The 21,319-nt window shown below is 40.5% G+C and overlaps 1 protein-coding gene across 1 annotated transcript; it reads left to right on the top strand.

Annotated features, from left to right (window-relative positions):
• The first annotated feature begins 86 nt into the window (after positions 1–86).
• alms1 (ALMS1 centrosome and basal body associated protein) lies at positions 87–21,263 on the top strand. The gene is made up of 18 exons (XM_041812546.1): positions 87–172; positions 1,583–1,745; positions 1,976–2,087; positions 2,192–4,061; positions 4,239–4,398; positions 5,754–6,833; positions 8,913–9,028; positions 9,385–10,402; positions 10,627–10,749; positions 12,766–12,915; positions 14,365–15,326; positions 17,430–17,547; positions 18,132–18,347; positions 18,457–18,719; positions 18,913–19,078; positions 19,369–19,426; positions 19,570–19,669; positions 21,127–21,263. Exons 1-18 carry the CDS (start codon positions 158–160, stop codon positions 21,169–21,171), a joined length of 6,735 nt encoding a protein of 2,244 aa, XP_041668480.1. The 5' UTR covers positions 87–157; the 3' UTR covers positions 21,172–21,263.
• The last annotated feature ends 56 nt before the right edge of the window (positions 21,264–21,319 follow it).

The raw sequence follows: 21,319 nt of genomic DNA, 5'->3' as shown, positions 1-21,319 counted from the left end.
GTTATTTGTCGTACCTTGATTATGAATAAGGTTGGATAAAAAACGCCTCCCACCAGAGTTTCCGGTTTTTTAACCCCATTTCCTAGCAACGCTCCTTGGAAACGAGCTGGAGGAAGCGCGCTCTCTGTGGCGGACTGTCAACAACATTAACAACGACATGGAGCCCCCAGAGGTAATTTTTACAGTTTTTACTTAACTACTGGTATTAAGGCCATGCCATTTTGCACCTCGAATTCGTTCATCCTTGCGTATTCGTTCAGTTTTCATCCGAAGCTCATGGCTGATTTTTTTGGACCAACACGGACCGTTGAGACAGCTAGTTAGCTAGTCACATGCTAACGGCTGTGCTAGGTTTGTAGCTAATTAATCGTCACAAAAAAATGCGTTTAACTCCGTTTATTAAAAGTTATTAAAAGCATAGTCGGACTAAGTAGTGCAATTAGAAAGCAAGAAACAGTGTTCTGTATGACCCCCGCCCATAAGTTGCTAGTTAACGTTCGCTGTTTCCATGCAGTCACAGTTAGCCGTGAGTCTCTGCGCTAACTCTAACCTGTTGCTTTCGCTGCAAGTTTTTTGGTACGCTTTAAAAGATGTCATGACCCACACTGAAGACTATTTTGTGAAATTATACATCGAAAGCTAGTTATTCCGACTGCAGGAATTGCAACAAAATTTGGTCAGAACAACAGCATAATTGTTTACAAATTGCAACGGGTAACCGTAACATAAGTTTAAGTTAAAACTAATAAATACAGATATTGAGAGGCATGAAAATGATGTGAAAGTGTATTTAACCATAAATGGTTTATGGCTGTACTACTTGAAGGTTAAAGTTCTTCCTCATGACATGTATACCTATTTTATTCCTGATCTCATATTCATCTTGCAAAATATGCAATACCCCCAACCTTACAGGTGCCCCCCCCCAAAAAAAAAACAATAAAAACGTAAAATGTTCATATATTCTACATTCATCACAGAGGGAACTATTCCAAGGCTTGCTTTGTTTTTATCTTGATGATTATGGCTTACAGCTCATAAAAATCTCAAAATATTAGAAAATAACAAAACACACACAACAAAAGAAATTTTAGCCCTCTGAAAATTATGTTTATTGATGCTCTTGGTATTGGTTGGAGCTCCTTTTGAGCAAATTATTTGCAATGATGCAATGTGGCATGGAGGTAGTCTGTCTGTGGCACTGCTGGGGTGTTAGGAAGCCAAGGTTGCTTTGATGGCAGATTTTAGCTCTTCTGCATTGTATGGATGTAACTTACAATAGTTTTTTTATTGTTGACAAGTTGCTGACTATTGAAATAAATAATAAACTCCTCAGGTAGATTTTTTTTTTAGCATTTATGCAACAGCTGTTCGCAGCCAACACCTGTACACCCTCTATATCAGTAAAACAATATTACAACAAGCTTCTCATTTCCCATTCAGAGGCCACTAATTTATTATCAACATTTTTGTTACATTTCTGTCGAGTTTTCTCGCACTTACAGAATCAAAGCAGTGTTAAATGGCATAAAAGATCTGTAACTGTGAATCATTTTATTTTGTTTGGTTATTTGTTTCACAGAGGGTTGTGGCATCTCCAACAGTTGAAAATGTGAGTCAGTCTGTCGAACAAACATCTGCAGACCAATCAGGAGTGCACAGTCATAGCCTTGCTGGTCTGGATCAGAGGCAGCCCAGGCTGGAAACGGATGGCTTAGAGCTCAGAGGATATGCTTTGCAGTCAGGTAGGTATACTATAAAGCAATAACATTGTTTTGACTAAATGACTGAGGTCAAAGTCTTATTTTGGAAATCTGCGGTTTTATTATTAAATATGAAATCTTTACGTTGTCTTAATGAAGCGTATTTTTGTCACGTAGACTTTTGCTATCATTTATCAAGTCGTTAATGATGCAGTACTGCCTTATATCAGTGATAAAGAACACATGGATGCTCAAGGATTTCCCATCATTAGATTTTCAGGACAGTAACCTTTCTCCAGCTCTTCCCCTGTTGCCTGGAGTGGAACACAACTTCACCGAATACTCTTTATTCCAACAAAGTGACCATGAATTTGCATCTTTAAGGTACAAAAGACCCAGGTTTATTTTTTTCGCATAGTTTTAATTATGTGTTTTTTGAATGTTCAGAACTCAATCATTTTATTTATGTCCATACTTGCTATTTAAAGGGCATACCCTGACATTTCTGTGGTGTCAGAGAGGTTTCACCTTCCATCCCAGGATATCTCCTCTCAAGCCTCCGAGCGTTGCTCACTGTCCCAGCATCCTTTGGCCCAGGCAACCATCCTGTCTGAAGAGGGAGCCAGCAGCTGCTGCTCTCTTTCCCAGCACAGTTTGTCACCAAGAGACAACAGCAAAGGGACAGAACCTGTTCAGACTGAAGCTGCTCAGACCCTGCTGGTTCCACTAACTAACATAAAGAGAATATCATCCAGTGACGACTTAGATACCAGAAAGAAAGACTCAGAGACGCTAACTGAACTTCCAGACAAAAGAGCAGGAGAGTCTGCTGAGGATGAGACGTTCTTTCTGAGTAAAGATGTTCCTGCTCACCATCTCCTGGATCTCCTCCAGAAGGACTTTGGGATGCCGAGCAGCAGCAGTAGTGCTGTTTCTTCTGCCTCTAAGACCTCAGAGAATACCGCTGCCTCTTGTGCGGTAGAGGCTAAAGGCACTCAAGGTTACAAACCAGGCATTGACCATAGTATGGTAAGAAGAGAAGGTCCTACAGGTGAAGTTTCTGTTCCACAGCAGCAGACACAACCACCAGAGGTCTCTAATATCACAATGGGGCGTGGCAGCACTCAACCTGATGATAGCAGTGAGGTTTTACACAGAGAGCTGATGAGCGAGGTAGAGAGGCGCAATAGCAGTGAAGGTGCATCTAAAAACAGACTGCTGAAAAACCCTACACCACCAGGTCAGTCTTTTACACCGTATCCTTCAGAGAGACATGAAGGAAAGCCAAGTGTGACCAAGACAAATGTGAGTGGAATACCATGGACAGAGCCATTCTCAGCAGGTGTTGAGCGAGGTCTCAGAGAGCAGGATCTCTGGTCCTCGGGAAACCAAACAGGGATTGATGGGTCCTACCTGGGTTTCCTTCCACAGTCTCAGTCCACTCCAGGAGTTCTTAAGGCCCCAGCCAAATCCAGTGCCAGGGTTAAATTAGGGCAGCTCTCTGACATAGAATCCAGTAAGGAGAACTCATGTCGGTCAAGCACAGGGATCCTTTCACAGCCAGGTATTCCTGTGGCTAATGTCCACACTCCAGACTCAGCCAGTCAGTGCCAAGAAGAGGCCACTTCAGCTAAGGTCCAGTCTCTGCCAAGTCTCAACTTTATGCAGAAAGTAGATGCATGGAGGGCAAACCAGAACTCAGGCAAGACATCTCTGTTTGACAGCTTAGCACTTCAGGGGTTTTCTGGAGTTTCCCCTAAAAAGAAAGCTTACGATGCAGTATCTGACTCTCTGAATCGCATCCTGAGTCAGCAAGCCAGGAGTTTAGAACAGCCTGTTTCAAGTGCTGCCAATCCGAACATCACAGAGAGCTCCTCCACAGCTCACTCTGCCTCGTCGTCCTCAAGGAGAGGGGAGGCGGTGGGCAGCGCTCCCAGTGACAAAGACAACAGTGGCACTACAATGAGACCCTCTGCCTCACCTTATGGCAGGTCACAGTCACACTCCTCTATTAACACAGTCATGTCAGTACATAAAGATCAGCAGACAGAAACAAACACAGAAAAAGAGAACAGTCAGAGTCGAGATGATGTTCAGAACCAGCCCAGCGCCACTGTTCAACCCTTGCCTTTCATGAGCCTCGGCCACTTCAGTGATGTGTCACTGGATCGTGATTCGACACTCTCAAGTTCCCTGGATAGTAACAACCATGAAATTAAACTAGGGACATCCATTGGAGCTTCTTCTGTTGTCAGCCTAGAGGTCGATAACTATGCCCCATATTGGACTTCAAAGGTGTCAACACCTCCTCCACCTCAACCCAGACTGCGAGAGCTCAACATCGAAGAACGAATTCCGGTAATTGGAAAGCATATCAACAAACAGAAGATTTCTTTAAATTATGATTAAATTTACATGTTGGACTACATTGTGTATGTATATTCCAGCACGCTCAGTTTTATCAAGCATGCCCTATGTAGTTTTGAACATGCATTCCCCCTCCTCATGTCTGTTATGTTCTGGTTTCTCTTACAGTTGTATCTCCATAACCTGGGTATTGATCAGTCTCCCTCAACCATCTTAACTCCATTCGCACCCAAAGGACCAATCAGAGAACCTGAATTCTCCCCGACAGATCTCTGTACAGTTAAAGGATCTATTGGAACCCCAACCAAGAGCACCCAGGCCTCTGAAGGTACTTCATAACAACATAAAACACCAAGAAATATGATGTGTAAAATTTGGCCTTGACTTTTAAACCAACATATATCATTTATCAACATCTGGCTCAAACTAGTCAAATCTGCCAGTCAGAATTAAAAAGGATCTGTATAGTACATGATATATTTAGTGTTACATTTGACACTCTTACATTCTAATTGGTCAATTACCCAAAATTAAGGTGTGTTATTGATAAAATGTCCAATTATATCAGTTCAAAAAGAAAACATGATATGGCCATCTCTATGCAGTCAAATGCAAGTTGTCTTCCTCTCTGATTATTTTATTTGTTGATAGCTGAAGTTCTCCCTTGCTCCTGCATCCCTACACTCGATGACACAGGTAGACAGGCATCTTTCTCTTCACCATAATAATTTTAGCAGAAGAAAGTGCTTCTAAAATTTACAGGAAAGGTTAATCTCAGCTTGCTAGGCTTGCTACTTAATTGCGTCAACATTAGGATACAGTTGCCAGATATAATTGAGTGACTACACTGACTCTCTGACAGCTAAAGCTTATGAAAAGCCCTGAAAGGATAAGATAGGGTTAAGAAGGTAACTTTATTTATACCAATAGATAGATCTAGTTTCTAGGGAGCAGGTAGGACAGGACAGAAATGTGACAAAGTGACCAGAGCTTAAAAAAAAAAAAAAAAAAAAAAAAGTGTAACCCCTGAGAAAATATAAGTTTAAAGAAAGAGAAGGGGAATAAGAGCAAGATGAAAAAATTAGGAAACAACATAGGTCATTAAGGATATGGTAAGTAAAAACAAGATAAAAAAAAGATCAATTCACAGCGAATAAGGAAGAACAAGGAAGATAGAAAGACAAGCAAGCAACAAGCAAGAAATGTGGCATCAAACAATGCATATGCATTACATTTTTCAAAGAGATATACAAAAATATTATTTAATCTTAGAAATAAGGAGTGTTGTCTTAATTCTGCATGTATCTCTACAGTCACAAGTGAATGCAGTGTGGTACAAAAGTTAATTATTCTTTGAAAAATTGAGTGTCAAAAGCAGAAAAACGGAAAACCTTCTTTTATGCTCTGTCCTCATATTTTTCTTGTATTTTCTTGAAATGTTGTCATATTTATTTTACTATTAAAGAGAAATTCTCTAAATATAATGCTTCATTTGTCATGCTTAAAGCTTAGCCATCAACGGTGTTGAAATTTAGACAGGGATAGAAACCTGTGTTTGTGTTGCAGCTACTCCTGTATGTTCAAATATAAAACAATGATCATTTAATGTGTCCCTGGTCTAAAAAAAAGCATAAATAATAAATGAAGTATTGTTAGTTAACTTCATTCATACTGTATTTTCAGGTGGCAGCCCTCATAAAGGAGAGTTTTCGCAGTCCAGCGTTCTGTCAGTGGACTCCAGTATGTCCATACCTTTCAGTGTTGACAGTCTCACTCCTGTTGCTTCTATCCTGGAGCGTCCACAACGAGCTTCTCCTTTATCAGATATAGAAGCTTTGCAGAGTGATTGCAGACTGACAGCATCCTCCGAGCCTCAAGAAGACTCTCATTCCTCTTCACTACAGATCGTCCTGCAGCAGTCGAGGGACAGCAGCTTAAGCAGCAGCCTGAATACCATCCAGTCACCTTTCCAAACAAGCCGTAGTATGGAGCACAATGCAGAAGACTCTTTCGTTAGCTCTAATGCTCTGTCTGAGATCCGTAAACTCCTCTCTCATGCAGAGATCGTGGTATCTGCCAGGTCCTCCGAGGCCTCCGCTGCAGCGCCCCATCTGCTCTCTGATAATGACATCTTCCCAACACTGAGGAATAAAACCAGTAGACTTCAGGACTCTTCATTCTCCTCCTTTTCTGCTGCTGGAGATCCCAGAACTCGGTCCTCTATTCTGTGGGCCAGGTCCTCGTCAGACTCCATGCTGACCTCAGACAAAGTGAGGGAAAGCTCCATCGGTCAAGAAAGTGCAACATCATCTCAGCCAAATTACCCATCCAACCAAGCTGCAGCAACAGCTGCGCTCACAAGGTCGCAAGATAACATTGTTAGCAGAGATGTAGGGCTGTCGTTTGTTCTCTCCAAATCAGCTCGGCGAGCAGAGCCTGAAGGCTGCAGTGCTGCTCCTCCTGATAACACAGTCCCCCCACAGCCACCAGCCATCAAACCTTCACCAGCTCTGACAATACAACAGCTCCCCTCCAGTCCTACAGACCCAACAGCCATGACAGAAGAGGAAACTCAGACGAGTCCTGAAAGTCCTGTACAAAGTTCCTCCTCTCCAACCCCTGACAATCAGAGCGTTGTGAGTGATAGGAGCAGTGAGAGCTCACTGGCAGTCAGAGTGGCCAAGTTACTGCAGAATGAATCTCCTTCCACCATGGTGTCCAGCACAACAAGCACCACTGACCAGGAGGAGAGCAAAGCCAGAGGTAAGAGGACTTGCATCTTTCTTGCCTAACTTTGAGTGTAAAGTATTTTATTGTTGCCAGATTTTTTTTAGCTTTGATACAACACCAGTGAAAATCAAAAATTATCAATGCATTTTTGACCCAATTGCAACAAAAATGACCCCATGACACCAAAAACTGGATTATTTTGTTATTTTTGGTTTCAGACCTCCACAATAGAGGGTTGTAACGCTGGTAGGGACTTGGAAAAAACTTTTAGGGTTTTAGTGGCATCGCCGTCTCTCCTCCCCCCTCTCTGTCTGCAACAGATGCTAAAATTGACGTGTACAAAGTGCAGGCAAAATGAAGCACCTCCTCAGTAGCAGTCAAACTAAATCCTCTACCTTCCTGCATGTTTGAGTTGATAAGTCCTTTAGAGAATAACCACTGTGAATCAATCAGAAAATAACACCATATATCTTTCTTTTACTGCTCTCTCGCTTTACCTTAGATTATCTTAAAAGATATTTGGTCAAGCCTGAGTATCATCAGCCGTTTTGTTATTGAAGGGGGTGTTTGAGTCCAATCCACAGCAGCTAGCACACTAAAAATCCTGTCTCAAACTAACTTTAGAAGAACCTAGCCACGAAACCAAGTGGTAGGGCAAAGGCAGGTCTTAAGCTTTCTGACAAATAGCTGTAGTCATAGTCGTAATGGCCACACCCCTAATTATGCAATTCAGTTTCCTTAGTTAAACCAAAAAAGATGAGTTATAAAAACAGTTTATCCCCTGTTCAGTGTGTGCCCATAGAGACATTAACTATTCAGACCTAAATGGTTGTTGAACCAGGCTGTAAATATGTTCATATCTGGTGAAATAATGGGCATTTTAATATGGGTTTTGTATTTGACTTCTGGAGAAAGCCTCAAGTGGACAATTTAGGAATTGCAATGTCTTGCTCTTTGGCATTGGCTCAATCCTTGCTCTATATTTAATCTTAATGTTGATGATGACCCACTGCTGGGCCCTCTCTTGCTCGCTTGCTGCAGTTTCTGGTTGAAAATGTGACCATGAATCTCTTTTTCTTTTGTTACTCTTAGGTACCATTGAACAGAAAAATAATGGATACTGTACGGTTCAAACACATAACACTGAAAAAGTATTGGAATTTTTGAGGACCTTCAATCAGTCAATCTTATTTTGAATGTACTAATTCATAACCAAAGTCTTTTCCAGACAGTTTCTAAAGTGGGTAGATCTGGGCCATACTCTTTGATATATTATTTACAAAGATCCAACATTATTCCACCATATGCTCAGCAATAAGCGACATTTAGCAAAATTACAGTAGTTAGGAAAAATTTGACTCAACCGGGGAGGATCCTTGAGCAAACCCAGACTCATGTTGAACAGCCACCTGCTGAAGCTGTGTTGGGGTTGAAAAGGGATAGAGGGAAATAAAGATGCAAAAATAGAATAAAGAAATACAAAAAAAAGGCTGAAACAGAAAGAAAGAGGGAAACAGAAAAAGAGGAGGGAGGAAAAGAGGAAGCGAAAATACAAGCAAAATGACAATGAATTCAATAAATCATTATCTGTCCACCTAAACTCTTCACACAACTCCTGCAGTGTTACTGCATGGACCTTTTGGTCCAGTTCTTAATGCTGTTGCAGTTCAAAAATGTCATTTTATCTATGCGTATTTTGATGATTGTTTTCATTCTTTACACAATCATCCGTTAAAGATGAAATGCGTTGGCTATTTGTTACTCCACTTGCTAGAATAAAAACTTCCTGCTAACTCATTGAACACGTTAAGAAGAGGCCTTGTGGTAAGGAAATGCTGTCCTTCAGCTGTTTCCCTGACAATGATTAAGGCTGTCGAGAGTTTCTGCTGATAAAAGTCTGATTGTAGACAATGTCTATTTATTTAAAACCCATTTTTGTGCCTTCATTTGCTAGTTGGATTGAAAGCGATGACAAGACAGTGACAAGATTGAAAGAAATCTAAACCCTCTTTAAGCTAAGAATTTATCATTGTTCCAAAAGGCTGAACCTTCATGACGACAGACTGTGGGATTTATCCTGCAAGTAACTAAAATCTGTCTTCCATGCTGCAGAATGGATTAAGCTGAAGGTATCTGGGCAGCAGTGTGAGCCTCTGGAGTTGGACAAAGAAGACAGAAGACGGATTGAAGAGATCAAAAGAGAGCTGCTGTTGAAAAATCCTTTAAAGGTAAAACACTCCTGCAGAGCCTCTTCATATCACGCTCACAGAACGCTAAATTATGTATATAAACTTCATTTGTCTGAGCAATTTTTGATATAATGCCTTTTTAAGATTGTTTATTTCTCAGCCTCTTGATGTAATTAAAATCTTAAAGATGTTTTTGGTTGTCATCCATGGTCTGCTTCTGGACAGTACAGATCACATGCGTAAGGTAACATGTGTTAAAGGCTTGGTGTGTCAAAAAAGATGCATGTCTCTTGTTTTTTTCTTTTGACTTTTTCTGGTGTATAGTTTGATGAACAGAATATTGTGCCTGGCACCATGGTATGACACAGACCTCTTTGTTTTGTTTCCTCTTCTAGAGCCCTCGGAGCACAGACACAGAGAGCAGCACAGCGTCCAGTATTAGAGCACCAAGAGGAAAATATCCACAACAAGTGGAACCATTCACATTTACAGCTGATGCTAGCAAACAGCCACCTCAGCCACAGCAGGGCCTGAGCACTGATCTGCCTGACCCTAAAATGCAGCTTCAACCCGCTCTTCCTTTAAATCTAGAAGCTCAGGTTCGTGAGATCGCTGCCAGAGAAGGGGTGACCCTCCCCAGGACCAACCCTCTGGCCCTCACATCAATTACAATCTCCACCCGTAGGCGCTCCACTTCCCCTTCTCCGTCTACGTCACCAGCACCTCCTCTCAGTCCAGCACTGGAGAAGCTCCATCTAGACGAGCTCACCACAGAAGCAGGCGAAGAGGAAAACAAGGCAAACAGGAATCAAAACCTGATTCCTCAGTCAACATCAGGGTTTATGAAGAGGCAGGACACAGTAGGAGGCCAGTTTGAAGAAGCTCCCTTTCCCTTACAGGAGTTAAGCGAAGAGAATTTGAGTAACAAAGAAAACACACAGGCCTTCTTACGAGACCAAGAGCTTTCCTTCCAGGAGAGCTCTGTTTCTGGAGTTCGTCAGGAGCTTGAACAAACCGCAGGATCATCCACCTCTGGACCACAGGCTAGGACCGGCCATGTTTCACACGTCCACGTCACTCTGTCCCCCAAAGCCTCCGATCCCCGCTCAGCTTCTGCTCTCCACTTTGGTCACACTGATGCAGTTTCAGCGCTGCCTCAGAAAGAATTCATCCCCCTCAGACGCTCTCCTTCTGCTGTCAGCAGTTCAGACGAAGGTGTCGGTTTGTCCAGTCCACCGGAGTGGTACGACAACAGAGAGCCAGTGAGACACAGAGGGGCTGAAAGAACGAACACTTCCACCCTCTTCAAACCCGCTGTGTCTCAAAGAAAGACGAACACCACATCAACACAGTCTTTTAAACCACACCGAGGAGCAATGATGTCATTAAGACCCTTAGCCACTGAAATACCAGGTATGCTTGTCATGAAACAACACCTAAATAATTACAAGTGTAAAATCAGGGGAGATTCATTAAGTTATAATACAGTTAACTGGAAAATAAAACCGAACCCTAAAATGATAAATGATGGCAGAGTGTGAGTAAGAGATGAGTTTTAGCTGTTTGAATTTATCAGCTCATCATAAATTAATTTCTCTATGGGTTTATTCTTGTTTCTTTTTCCTCTCTTCCGCCAGCTGTGCCTGTTCTGTTGCCTTACAAACCTTGTGGCAGTGAGGAGCTTTTTTACGTCCCTCAAACAAAAGCCGACTTCTCTCCTACTGACCGCTCTGACACCACCATGGAGAGCTCCCATCCAGGTACATTTAGCTTTAATTATAGCATCGACATATTTCCTATTCAAGGCAAGATACCTGCAGCCTAAACATATGAAGGTGGGACGGTGGAGCAAAGTTTCACTGACCCAGGCTGCCATTAGAGTTAGAAACAGAGTCAAAATAGTGGACAGTGGCAGTGTGTAAAATTAGAAATGGCAGGAAGCAACAGAGATGTTTGAGGAAGCTCCTGCTCTGTGTTTACATGCCAGATCTCTTACACAGTAAAGTAATGTGAACTGTCACAAGCTAAAGCTGTAATAACAGTAGAACTTTGTAACTGCAGGATGGTAGTGGGTAAAGGCTTTAGTTTTAAAGACCATCTTAGATCCTTTCTACATCAGGTACACTCCGATTTTCAGTCCTTCACAATACGTTAGGCTGATATTTTAGGCATGTATGTTGCAGTTTGATACAAAGCATTCGATTTTAACTAGGGATAATAGAAACAATATTACTGGCATGATGTTGGCGTCAGCAGATAGGAACATTTTTGCTATTGTTTACAATGAAATTTAATTTTTTGTGGAGTTTTAGTAAAATCAGCAAACCTACATCTGTTGAAGTTTGTTTCTTTATTGTCAATATTTTTCTTATTTATTTTATTGCTGGTTATTCCTGTAGTGAAGGGGGTAGTTTTTTTATTTTGTGCACTATAGAACTCTGTTTTTTTATGGTGCTGTTTGTAGCTCTTAAAAGGCAGATGGGGCTTAGGTTTTAGTGAATATAATTTTAAAAAAGGCTACTGCCTTTTAGAATGCACAATATTATTGGTTATTATATATATATATATTTATATATATATATATATATATAATTCTATAAATTATTCTACTATTGACGTGGAATTTAGCTGGAGATGTCAAAAGAGATTTTACTTAAGAAATGAACCCGTTTAAAGCTAAATAAACTATGCATGTTGTTATCTTCCTTTGTTAATGTGCTTAAAAATTTGAGCTGAGATGAAGAAATTTCCTTATTACTGCCTGAAACCAGGCTTAAATTAGCACTGGGCAATTAATTTAGTTTCATCTTCACCTATGATTTTGGTTTCCTACAATTCAGAAAACAAGATAAATGAGATTAGATCATTTCTGTGCTAATTTTTCCATAGATTTTGTCCTGTGGTAAATGTTTCATTGTTTTTTGTTGAATTTGGCTACAAGAGTCACCCCTACCTAAAAACAGCTTACCTATTTTATTTCTTCATTGTTATTATATGGTTTTTTGTTTGTTTGTTTGTTTGTTTTTTTGTAGATTTTTATTTTTAATGATTATTTCAGGGGTTTCTGCCTGTATTAAATATGACAGCTGTAGAGAGACAGGGAACATGGGGAGACAGGGTTTGGTAGACATGCACCAAACATGCCTCAGGGTCAGAATCCAAATCCGTGAAACATCTGCTGAGGACTGCAGCCTCTGCAAAACAACCAAGCTAAAAAGGCACCGTAATTTTTTTACATCTTTATTTTTATTTATTGCTTGTTTTCAGAGTGTTAAGAGAGTTTAAGTTCAGTAAATGCATGGGTTGCAGATGTTTAATGGTCATGATCTCAATAACAAGCCAAAATAATCTTCATTATGATTTTTGCTGTAGTCAGGCAGCATCTCATCTCCGGTAATATTCGTTGTGAAAGTGAATCAAATGAAGAATTAAGAGCTGTATCAAATCCAGAGAATCGGGTTGTCAGATGGATGTGGAGGCTCTGTGTGGGTAGCAGCTGCTCTATTGTAACATACACCAGAGAGTGCATTAATTATTCATGTTCAGGGGCTGAGTGAGACAAAGGCAGAGCTGGGGCCCTGCAGAGTGACAGAGGGAGAGGGGACGTAAAGACACGGTGTATTTAAACAAATTCTGCTCATTTTTACTGAAAAAGGAAGGATTATAGACTCTGCTTGGAGAGTTTTAATATGCAGGTAAATAGAAAAGTGGGGATTCTTGCTTTGACCCTTTCTAATTTAATTTTATCCAGACCTAACAGACTTGTCTATTTTCAGGTTCAGACGACGCTGTGCCCCCTCGCTTCAGCAGTGAAGTCCTCGGGCACAGAGACCCAGAGCTGGACCGTGGAGTCACCATCAGACACACAGAAGGGATCTACAGCAAGAGGTTAAAAACAGCCACCTTTAAAATGCAGGAACACAGAGGTGAGGTTGAATATTACACAAAGACATATACATATTCCCTACAAGTATTACTATAATACATGAAGCTGCTGCTTTATTTTGAGAAAAGGTAGAGAAAACAGGGAAGATTGTTTATTGGAGTTTTCCCATGGATTCTAAATAAATTACTCATCTGTTGGGTTAAAGATTTAATAATATAATAAGCTCCTTAGATAAAATACAACAAATAAAATGACGAACCAATTACTAAATGAAGTCGAAAGTAGCCTATAATTCTATGCAAATGCAACATAAACTATGCAAATATAAGCAATATTGTCTTACCCTTTATCTCAATTAAAAATAAACTAATATCTTAAATGGAACCCAGCATGATCAGACAGATTCACCTTATTGGATAGATATGCGTATCTCTGTCATTTTTATATTGAACTGAAACTCTCTAGATTTCTACATTTTGAGTAATTTGTGCTTATAATATCACCAGGAGGCTGTCATGTTTTGAGTCGCACTGGTAGGGTGACGACCAGAGTGCTACTAGCAGTTACTATGCCTTAACCGGCTGTTTCAGACTGTCAGCCAGTGTTGGGGCTGCATGCACATGCTGTAGAGATGCTGCATATCTCACTCACAGGGAAGTTTGAGATTTGAGGTCTCGTCTATTTTTTCTGTGCACCACGAGCAGATATCAGTCATAATAGGAAAATGATAAATACAGAGCCATAATTACCTTGTTGTAGCAAATATGTACGTCTGCATCGTATAAATTGGTTTCTTGATGAACCAGATTAAGGCCACGAGCTAAAATGCATCTGTGTAATAAAGTTCTCCAAGCTTCTACTATTTATGAAGCTTTCTGTTTCCACAAGGTACAAAAATGTTGCAGGTAAAGATAAACACAGTATGAAAACACTTCCGGTTTGCACTTTTCAAAGTAAAAGCCAGCTTTAGCATTTCTTTGGAGAAACTCCCTTCATTTGTACATAATACTTTTATTTTGAAAAGCTCCCAGAACAGCTGCTATACACTGAATCCAGTTACTTGTAGGGAGGTTTATTGAGGTAAAACTTGGAAAGAATGACAGAGCTTTGACAACAGGGAGACACAGGTAACACACAGCAAACTCATGCCTAAGCTCAAAGTACTCAAAATGCAGATATCTATTTTGTTTTTAGTTCAATATAGATATAAGGGATAAAATACATGTCCATCCAATTAGGTGAATTTGTCTGATCATGTCAGGTTCCTTTTAAAACTTAATGCACTGACCAGCTCTTGCGTGAATACAGTTTGAGAATATATCTCTTTAAAGCAAGTTGTTCTTTTGTTGTCAAGTGCCTCGATGCAAGTGTTTAGTTACACAGCTTTCATTAGTTTATTTGCATGTCTGTGTAAGTAAGTCTATGAATAAACAATGCAGTGTGTGTAAAAACTCTGTCTTAACACACCTTATACCTCTCTAACACACAGGTGCCTCTAAATCAGCAGATGAAACCCCACAAACAAGTCCAGCTCAGCCTCCAAAGCTGTCTACTCAGGTATCACTTGCCTTCACCAGAGTGCCTTTAACAAGCAACCAAGAGCCCTCCAGGAGAGACCAGGGGACCAGTCCTGTTCACTTCATTAGCTCTGATCAACCACAGATGAGCCGTGAGAGGTTCAACCCAGTCCACGTGGACACAGATTACCCCCAGATGAGCAGTCACAGAGACCAAAGCTTCATCACTCAGGCAGGAAGGGAGCGAGATCAGGAGAGGATGGACTCTGGTTTCCCTCACCATACTGCCCAGACCAGGAGCAGTACCCTGGACCAGCTCTGGCTGAGGTTCTGTGATCGATGGAGCCAGGAGGAGTCCAGACCAACCAGTGACGGCGAGGCGTCACTGCTGGAGCGTTTAGAGCGTCTGTCACATCTGATCCATGGCTCAAGAAGGACTGATATTAGAGGAGCAGATTATTATCCTGGAGAAAAGATAGGAAGGCAACGAGACGCTGCTGCAGTAAAGGAGAGAAGGAGGGATGTCAGAGAGACAGAGAGGAGCGGCGTTGACCCTCCTGTCCCTCATCTGGCCTGGGCTCAGAGGCTTCAAGTCGAGGAAACTTCTCAGCCTGCAGCGGATGACAGACGTGACTCCTTTACCTCCAGCATCTCTCACAATTCCTCCCTGAGTCCACACCTCAGTCCTGCTGACAGAGATGAGTCTGAGACTCTGTCCACTGAGTCAGGCTCCATGTCCACGGTGGACACGGCTCGGCTGATTCGAGCCTTCGGCTCCCACAGAGTCCAACACCTAAAAACGAGCCCCAGTCTCAGTAAACTCTACAACACCATCAACAGGCAGAAAGACGGGAGAGAGCAGAGGAGAGGAAGAAACAGGGAACTGCCTCACATCATCACACCATCAGAGAGCATAGCAACGGAAGAATCTACTGTAAGTTTATCTGAGTACTTTAGTGTTCATTCTCTTTAAGTTGAGGACAGAAGAAACCATTTTACCAAAATATAGCACCAGAATATGCTGAGGAGCCAATCTCTATCCAAGTCACAGCAGTATTTTAGGAGAAGATTAATTTTCTGGATTTTTTTCCCATCAAGATCAGTTGAAAATAAAAACTTTGTTTTTGTTTTTACCTTTTAAAGTATCAAAAACTGTTAAACTCTTATCCCAATGTCACACTGAGGGAGGGGGTGAACATGTGGAGACAGGGGGGCTGGACAGAGGGGCAGTGACGCCGAGGTTAGAGAAGTGCAGGGGTTGAGTCAGTTATGTTGGTGTTTGATTTAAAATGACCAGGGCTCATGTCGGCGTCCCTTTCAGCATATCGCCCTAGGTAACAGTGTTCATTTTGGCAGCTATTTTTAATTTAAGTCTTAGTCTTTAGATGAAATGTCTTTTAGTTTTAGTCATATTTTAGTCATTTAGCCATTTTAGTCTAGTTTTAGTCAGCAAAAAACTCAAAAACATTTTAGTCTAGTTTTAGTCCATAAAAGCTCCTCACATTTTAGTCTTTACTTTTAGTCCAAGCATTTATTTTCTGGTACCAAATCATGGTAGTGTGCCCTATGATCTCTGCTAAACCTGGGATCCCTGCTTTCTACAGCTGAGAGACAGAATAGCTACAGCTGCATTGTTTTTTGACAGATTTACCCACGGTTGAAAAATATCACAGAATTTAATGTCTGACGAAAACTACATTACATTTTAGTCTAGTTTTAATCATCTAGATGAAAAACTGAACTTACTTTTTGTCAGTTTTAGTCATCATAGATGTATTTTTTGTCATCTTAGTCAAGTTTTTGTCATTGAAAAATATGCTGTCGACAAACATTTGTAGTCATAGTTTTAGTCAATGGAATTAACACTAACCACCTGTTTCACCTATGATCAGGACCAGCCCTGCCTACCCATTTACTCCACATTCAAACACTGAAGGTGACAGCTTGTAGGGTGTTTATCTGTATGAACTATTCCCATTCATACTCATGAATTTCAGCAACTTGAATTTAAGTGTATTTCACAAGGACAGATCCTCATGTGACAGGAGCCGGGAATTGAGAGATGACTAACTAAGCCACTAATCCAAAGTCACTGGCCTTGGATAACATGAAGCACTATACGCTGATCCAGAATGATCCACTTTGTAGTCTTCATTTAACCAGACATCAACTTTACAATTCAAAAATCTTCAGTTTTATCTATAATTGAACTTTCTCTGAAAAAAGATCCCTAAAATTTAATTCCCTTTTTCACTGGTGGTGAATCATACTTTAATTTTGACCCATTATTGTAGAGAATGCTCTGGTTTTCTAAAGACATCATTGGCTCAGTTATATTTTCGCACTAGATCCTTAGAGTGTTTCAGCGTTCTTCTGTAACATGTCGGTTAAGTTCAAATCTAAAAAAGTCGATTTATGATCTTACATACAGTGCTTAACAAATTGATTAGACCACCTGTCATATTTGTCTCAAAGACCATCCAGCATCATGAAGTGCTTTAATGCAGACTCTTTCATTTTCAGTGAGCTCTCCACGTTTTACCATTTTGAACAGGAATGAGGAATTTCTAGCTGAATTCACCCAAATTTGAGCCGGCTCACTGGGCTTCTCTGAGAAGTCAGAAATTGATCAAGCATAACATTCAACCACTAAAACTCATTTTTCTGTTCAGGAATGCAAGTAAATAACTATAATTTGACATATTAATCAAGAAATATTAATGTGCTTTGCTGTTTTTTCATTTTTTTGTAAATCAGTACATTTGAAAATTCATGGATAACAATAATAATGATATTTTAGCATTTAAAATATCATTTGGTTAAAGAGCTTCTACATATTGGTGTATTAACCATTGCAGAAACATTAAAACATGATTTTGCTAATTACCAATGCTGGTAATTTAGGGCAGCTGTGGCATAAACCTTACTTTGGTTAGGGTTAGGGTGGTCTAATAAATTTGTTGAGCACTGTATGCGATAATCATAACCATAGTTACTGAATATCTCTAAATCTCTGAAATACCGTGTCTATCTCCAGATTGATGCTGATTCTGTATCATCGAGCAGCACGTTCACCCTACAGTCACAGCACGGCCCCTCAAAGAGTCTGGCAGCAAAGAGAGCAGTTAAACTGGTCAACAAAGGAGTCCAGGCAGGTCAGTACGACAGGAGATGGCGGTAAAGACTCCAACTTCAGACTTAATGTTGGGGTTTTTGATCAATTTGTAGATTTTTTTTAATTTTGTTACCCTCAACATGTCTGTATATATTTTGTTTGTCAACATTCTCAGTTTTCTTGGTCATCTTCTTTTTTTTTTTTTTGCTTATTAACTTTTCATACCTATTTCACTTTCAAACACTGCATTGCAGCTTACGTGCAAATCTATTTTCTAACTCCTCTGTTTTAGCTGATTTTAATCTCTTTTAATGCTTGTTTTATTAACTTTAAACGCTGTCTGATGTCTTTCTTTTGCTCTTTATGATGTGCTAAAAGTCATATGACAGGATCTTTGAATACCCTATAAATAACCTTGTTTTTGCTTTCCTTATTAGAGATAACCATTACTATTCAGCTGTCACGTTTCCCCAAGTGTTGTGTCTGATATTTTACTGTACAATAACCTTAAAGTAGTTGGTAATCAAAAATCCAGTCACAACCATAACTTAAGAAATAGAACACAATACTTTAAAATAGTAAAAGCTGAAGAACAACATCTCCTTGATTGTGTTTTCCTCTCAGGTGACCTGGAGCTGGTCAGTAATGCTACTCGTCGACACACCAGAGATGTTGGAACCACATTTCCTTCACCAGGTGAAGCCAGAACTTCCAGACAGGTTTCATCTTCTTCATCCAGCTTAGAGAGAGGAAGAGGAGGAAAGAAGAGTCCGTCTAAGTCTCAGGGATCACAGAAACAGAAGAAGAACAAGAAAAGTCCTTCAAAGTCCTACCCTCAAGGTGTGTAAGCCTTAAATGGTGGGCGTTTGTGCCTTTATTGTTTGACTTTTACACAGGTGTGTAAAAGGGTATTTAATCTGTTGCTTTGAATGATTTTCATCTTCTCCAGGTGTTTCATGGTTTATCTCTGCTGACGAGCTGCGGTCTGAGGCGAGGAAGGAGAACCAGCCAGAGGAGGAGGAGTCGACGTGGAGGCCGAGCACTGCCTGGTTTGAGCCGTACAGCAGAATCAAACCCTGGAGAGAGCCGCTCAGACAGAGACAAGTCCATGAAGACACAAACGAGCAGCAGAGTGTTATTCAACAGGCTGATCCAGATTCAGATCTAAGAGCTAAAACGGTGTCCTCTGGTCTGGCTCGGATCTCCCTGCAGGTTTGTGTGGATTTTAGACGTATTACAATCTAGAAAATATTAGCAGTTTGAATTAAAATGTATTTGTTGTGAGTGAACTCTACCTGAGGAAGAGACGTAGAATCTTTACCTGTAGCTTTCAGAGATGACTCCCAAGGGTTCACTGTAAAAACCATCTTAGTATGTTCATTTTTGTTCCTGTTCATTTGTGCAGGAGGCTCTGCAGATGCATCGTCCTGATTTCATCTCTCAGTCCAGGCAGAGGGTCCAGCGTCTGGCTCTGCAGGTGGAGGAGAGGAGGTTTCAGGCCGACTTCAGCAGAGAGAGAGAGGAACTCTTCAGCCATCCTGGAGGACCGGGGAGGCTGCCTAAACCTGCAGGTACTCAACAACCCAACATCAGGCAGGAGAAGAGTGATAGAGCCTCAGATGTGCCGAACACTGTAGCTAATAGAGAATGTCTAGATCACACATGTGCCCTTTGTCTTTATTTAGATTTTGCCAATGTTTTATTTTTAAGCTGTGTGTAATTTGTAGGCAGGTCCTTTATTTTTCAAAGTCTCTTCACATGCTTTATTAACGTTAAATTGGATTAGAACGTGTTCTTCATGAGCAGTATCAAAGCTTTTATTTTGAAATCTTCACTGACAGTTCTTTGTCTTCCTGTTCAGGCACAGCTCTGCTCCGGAGGGCTGTTCCCAGGAAGGAGATGATCCAGAGATCCAAACAGTAAGATTTTATTTGCTGTAAGAACATTTGCAGTTTAGGACTTTATATTGTAGGAGTAAAGCCAATTAGATGTTAAACATGGATTTTACAGAAAAACCTCAGCTGTATGACGGTCCTAAATTTCCTGATTCTTTCTTGTCCAGGATTTATGAGAATCTGCCTGAGGTACAAAGGAAAAGAGAGGAGGAACGAAGGAAAGCAGAGTATCGATCGTACAGACTCAACGCTCAACTATACAACAAGGTACAACACTAAAATAATGGGACATTTTTCTGTATTAGAAGGCATTTGAATATTGCACGTAGGTCTTTTTTTCAAAGATGTTTTAGGATGTTAATAACAGTAAAAAAGATACACAAAGTTGTAGAAATGCTCTGAATGATTGCTTCAGCTGTCAGCTGCAAATAAGGCTGTGGCAAAATCTGTGAGAGGGCCTGTTCTTATGTTTCAGGGTTGTTTTGATTATCACTGTGAAGGGCAATTTGTTTCGGAGTCAGCAGTTAAATATTTACCCATTAGGACAATGATAAATATAAGATTAAAAATGCCAGAATAAGTGGAAGTCTGATGGTCAATTAAATCAACATTAAACAATGTAAGAATGTAATATCATGATACAGGTGAACAACTACTGTCTCATCAGCTGGAGCCTGGGACAAACGTGTTTTTTTTTTTTTTCTAAGTCTCTCTGCCTCGTCAGCTTGCAGGCAGAATTTGCACTGACATAAAAGCAGCTGCCATTACCAATGCCATCGATCCATTTTATAAATTGTTCTCTCTGCACCTTTTGTTAACCCCTTTTTTGACCATCTTCTCTTCTGTAATTTAGATCCAGACTTACTGTGCATTCAGAAAGATTTCAGACCAGTTCCCTTTTTCCTATTTTGTTATGTTGTGGCCTGATGCTACAGTTTAAAAAAATCATTTTTATTCTAATTGAGCTACATGCTTGGCTTTCATGTGTTTTGCACCGAGGAGAGACCCTTCTCTCCCCGATTGCTCAGTCTGGCTGGGCAACCAGCTCTTTGAAGAGTCTTGGTTGTGCCAAACTTCTTCCATTTGAGATTTCTGGAGGCCACTGTGCTCCAGGGAACCTTCAGCAGGTTTTTATGTGGCCTTGACACAGTCCTCTGAGCTTTGCAGGCATTTCTTTTGACCTCGTGGCTTGTCTTTTGCTCTGGTTTTCATCATCAGCTGTGAGGCGTTCCTTTAGAGAGGTGTGTGCCTTTCCAGATTATGTCCAATCAGTATAATTGACCACAGGTGGACTCCAATCAAGGCGTAGAAACATCTCAGCAAAGATTATGAGAAAAGGCAGACACCTGAGCTAAATTTAAAGTGTTTTTGCAAAGGGTCTGAATACTTAAGTCCATGTGATATTTCAGTTTTTATTTTTATAAATTCTAGAACTGTTTTCACTTTGTCATGATGGAGTACTGAGCGTATATGACTGAGAATAAAGATGATTTTTTTTTTTTGACTGTAGCAGCAGGTTGTAACATAACAAAATAGAAAAAGGTGAAGAGGGTCTGAATACTCTCTGAATGCTCTGTGTTTTTAACCAACTGGAGCTTTCTCCAGATGTAGTTTGGATGCATTTGCCCTCAAAGCTTACACTTATCCTCATGATGCATGTATGAGCTACTGACACTTGACGGGACTGTTTTTCCTGAATGTACCTTTTTTTATTTTTCTTTCAGAGAATCACCAGCCGCGTCCTCGGCAGAAGAACAGCATGGCACTGATCAGATTAAAAAGTTTGACTGTAGATCAAATCAGTGATGTGAAAACAGTTTGACATTTTTAATAACGTTAAAAACAAAACTACCTAACTGCTTTTATTTATTTGTGACCAAATTCTTTTATTGATTATGTTAATAATTTTACACAGAC

This window comes from Cheilinus undulatus, linkage group 18, assembly GCF_018320785.1.
Source record: "Cheilinus undulatus linkage group 18, ASM1832078v1, whole genome shotgun sequence".
NCBI classification, from domain to species: Eukaryota; Metazoa; Chordata; class Actinopteri; order Labriformes; family Labridae; genus Cheilinus; species Cheilinus undulatus.
Note: the sequence above shows the minus strand (reverse complement) of the source record. Positions and strands in the feature narration are given on the sequence as shown.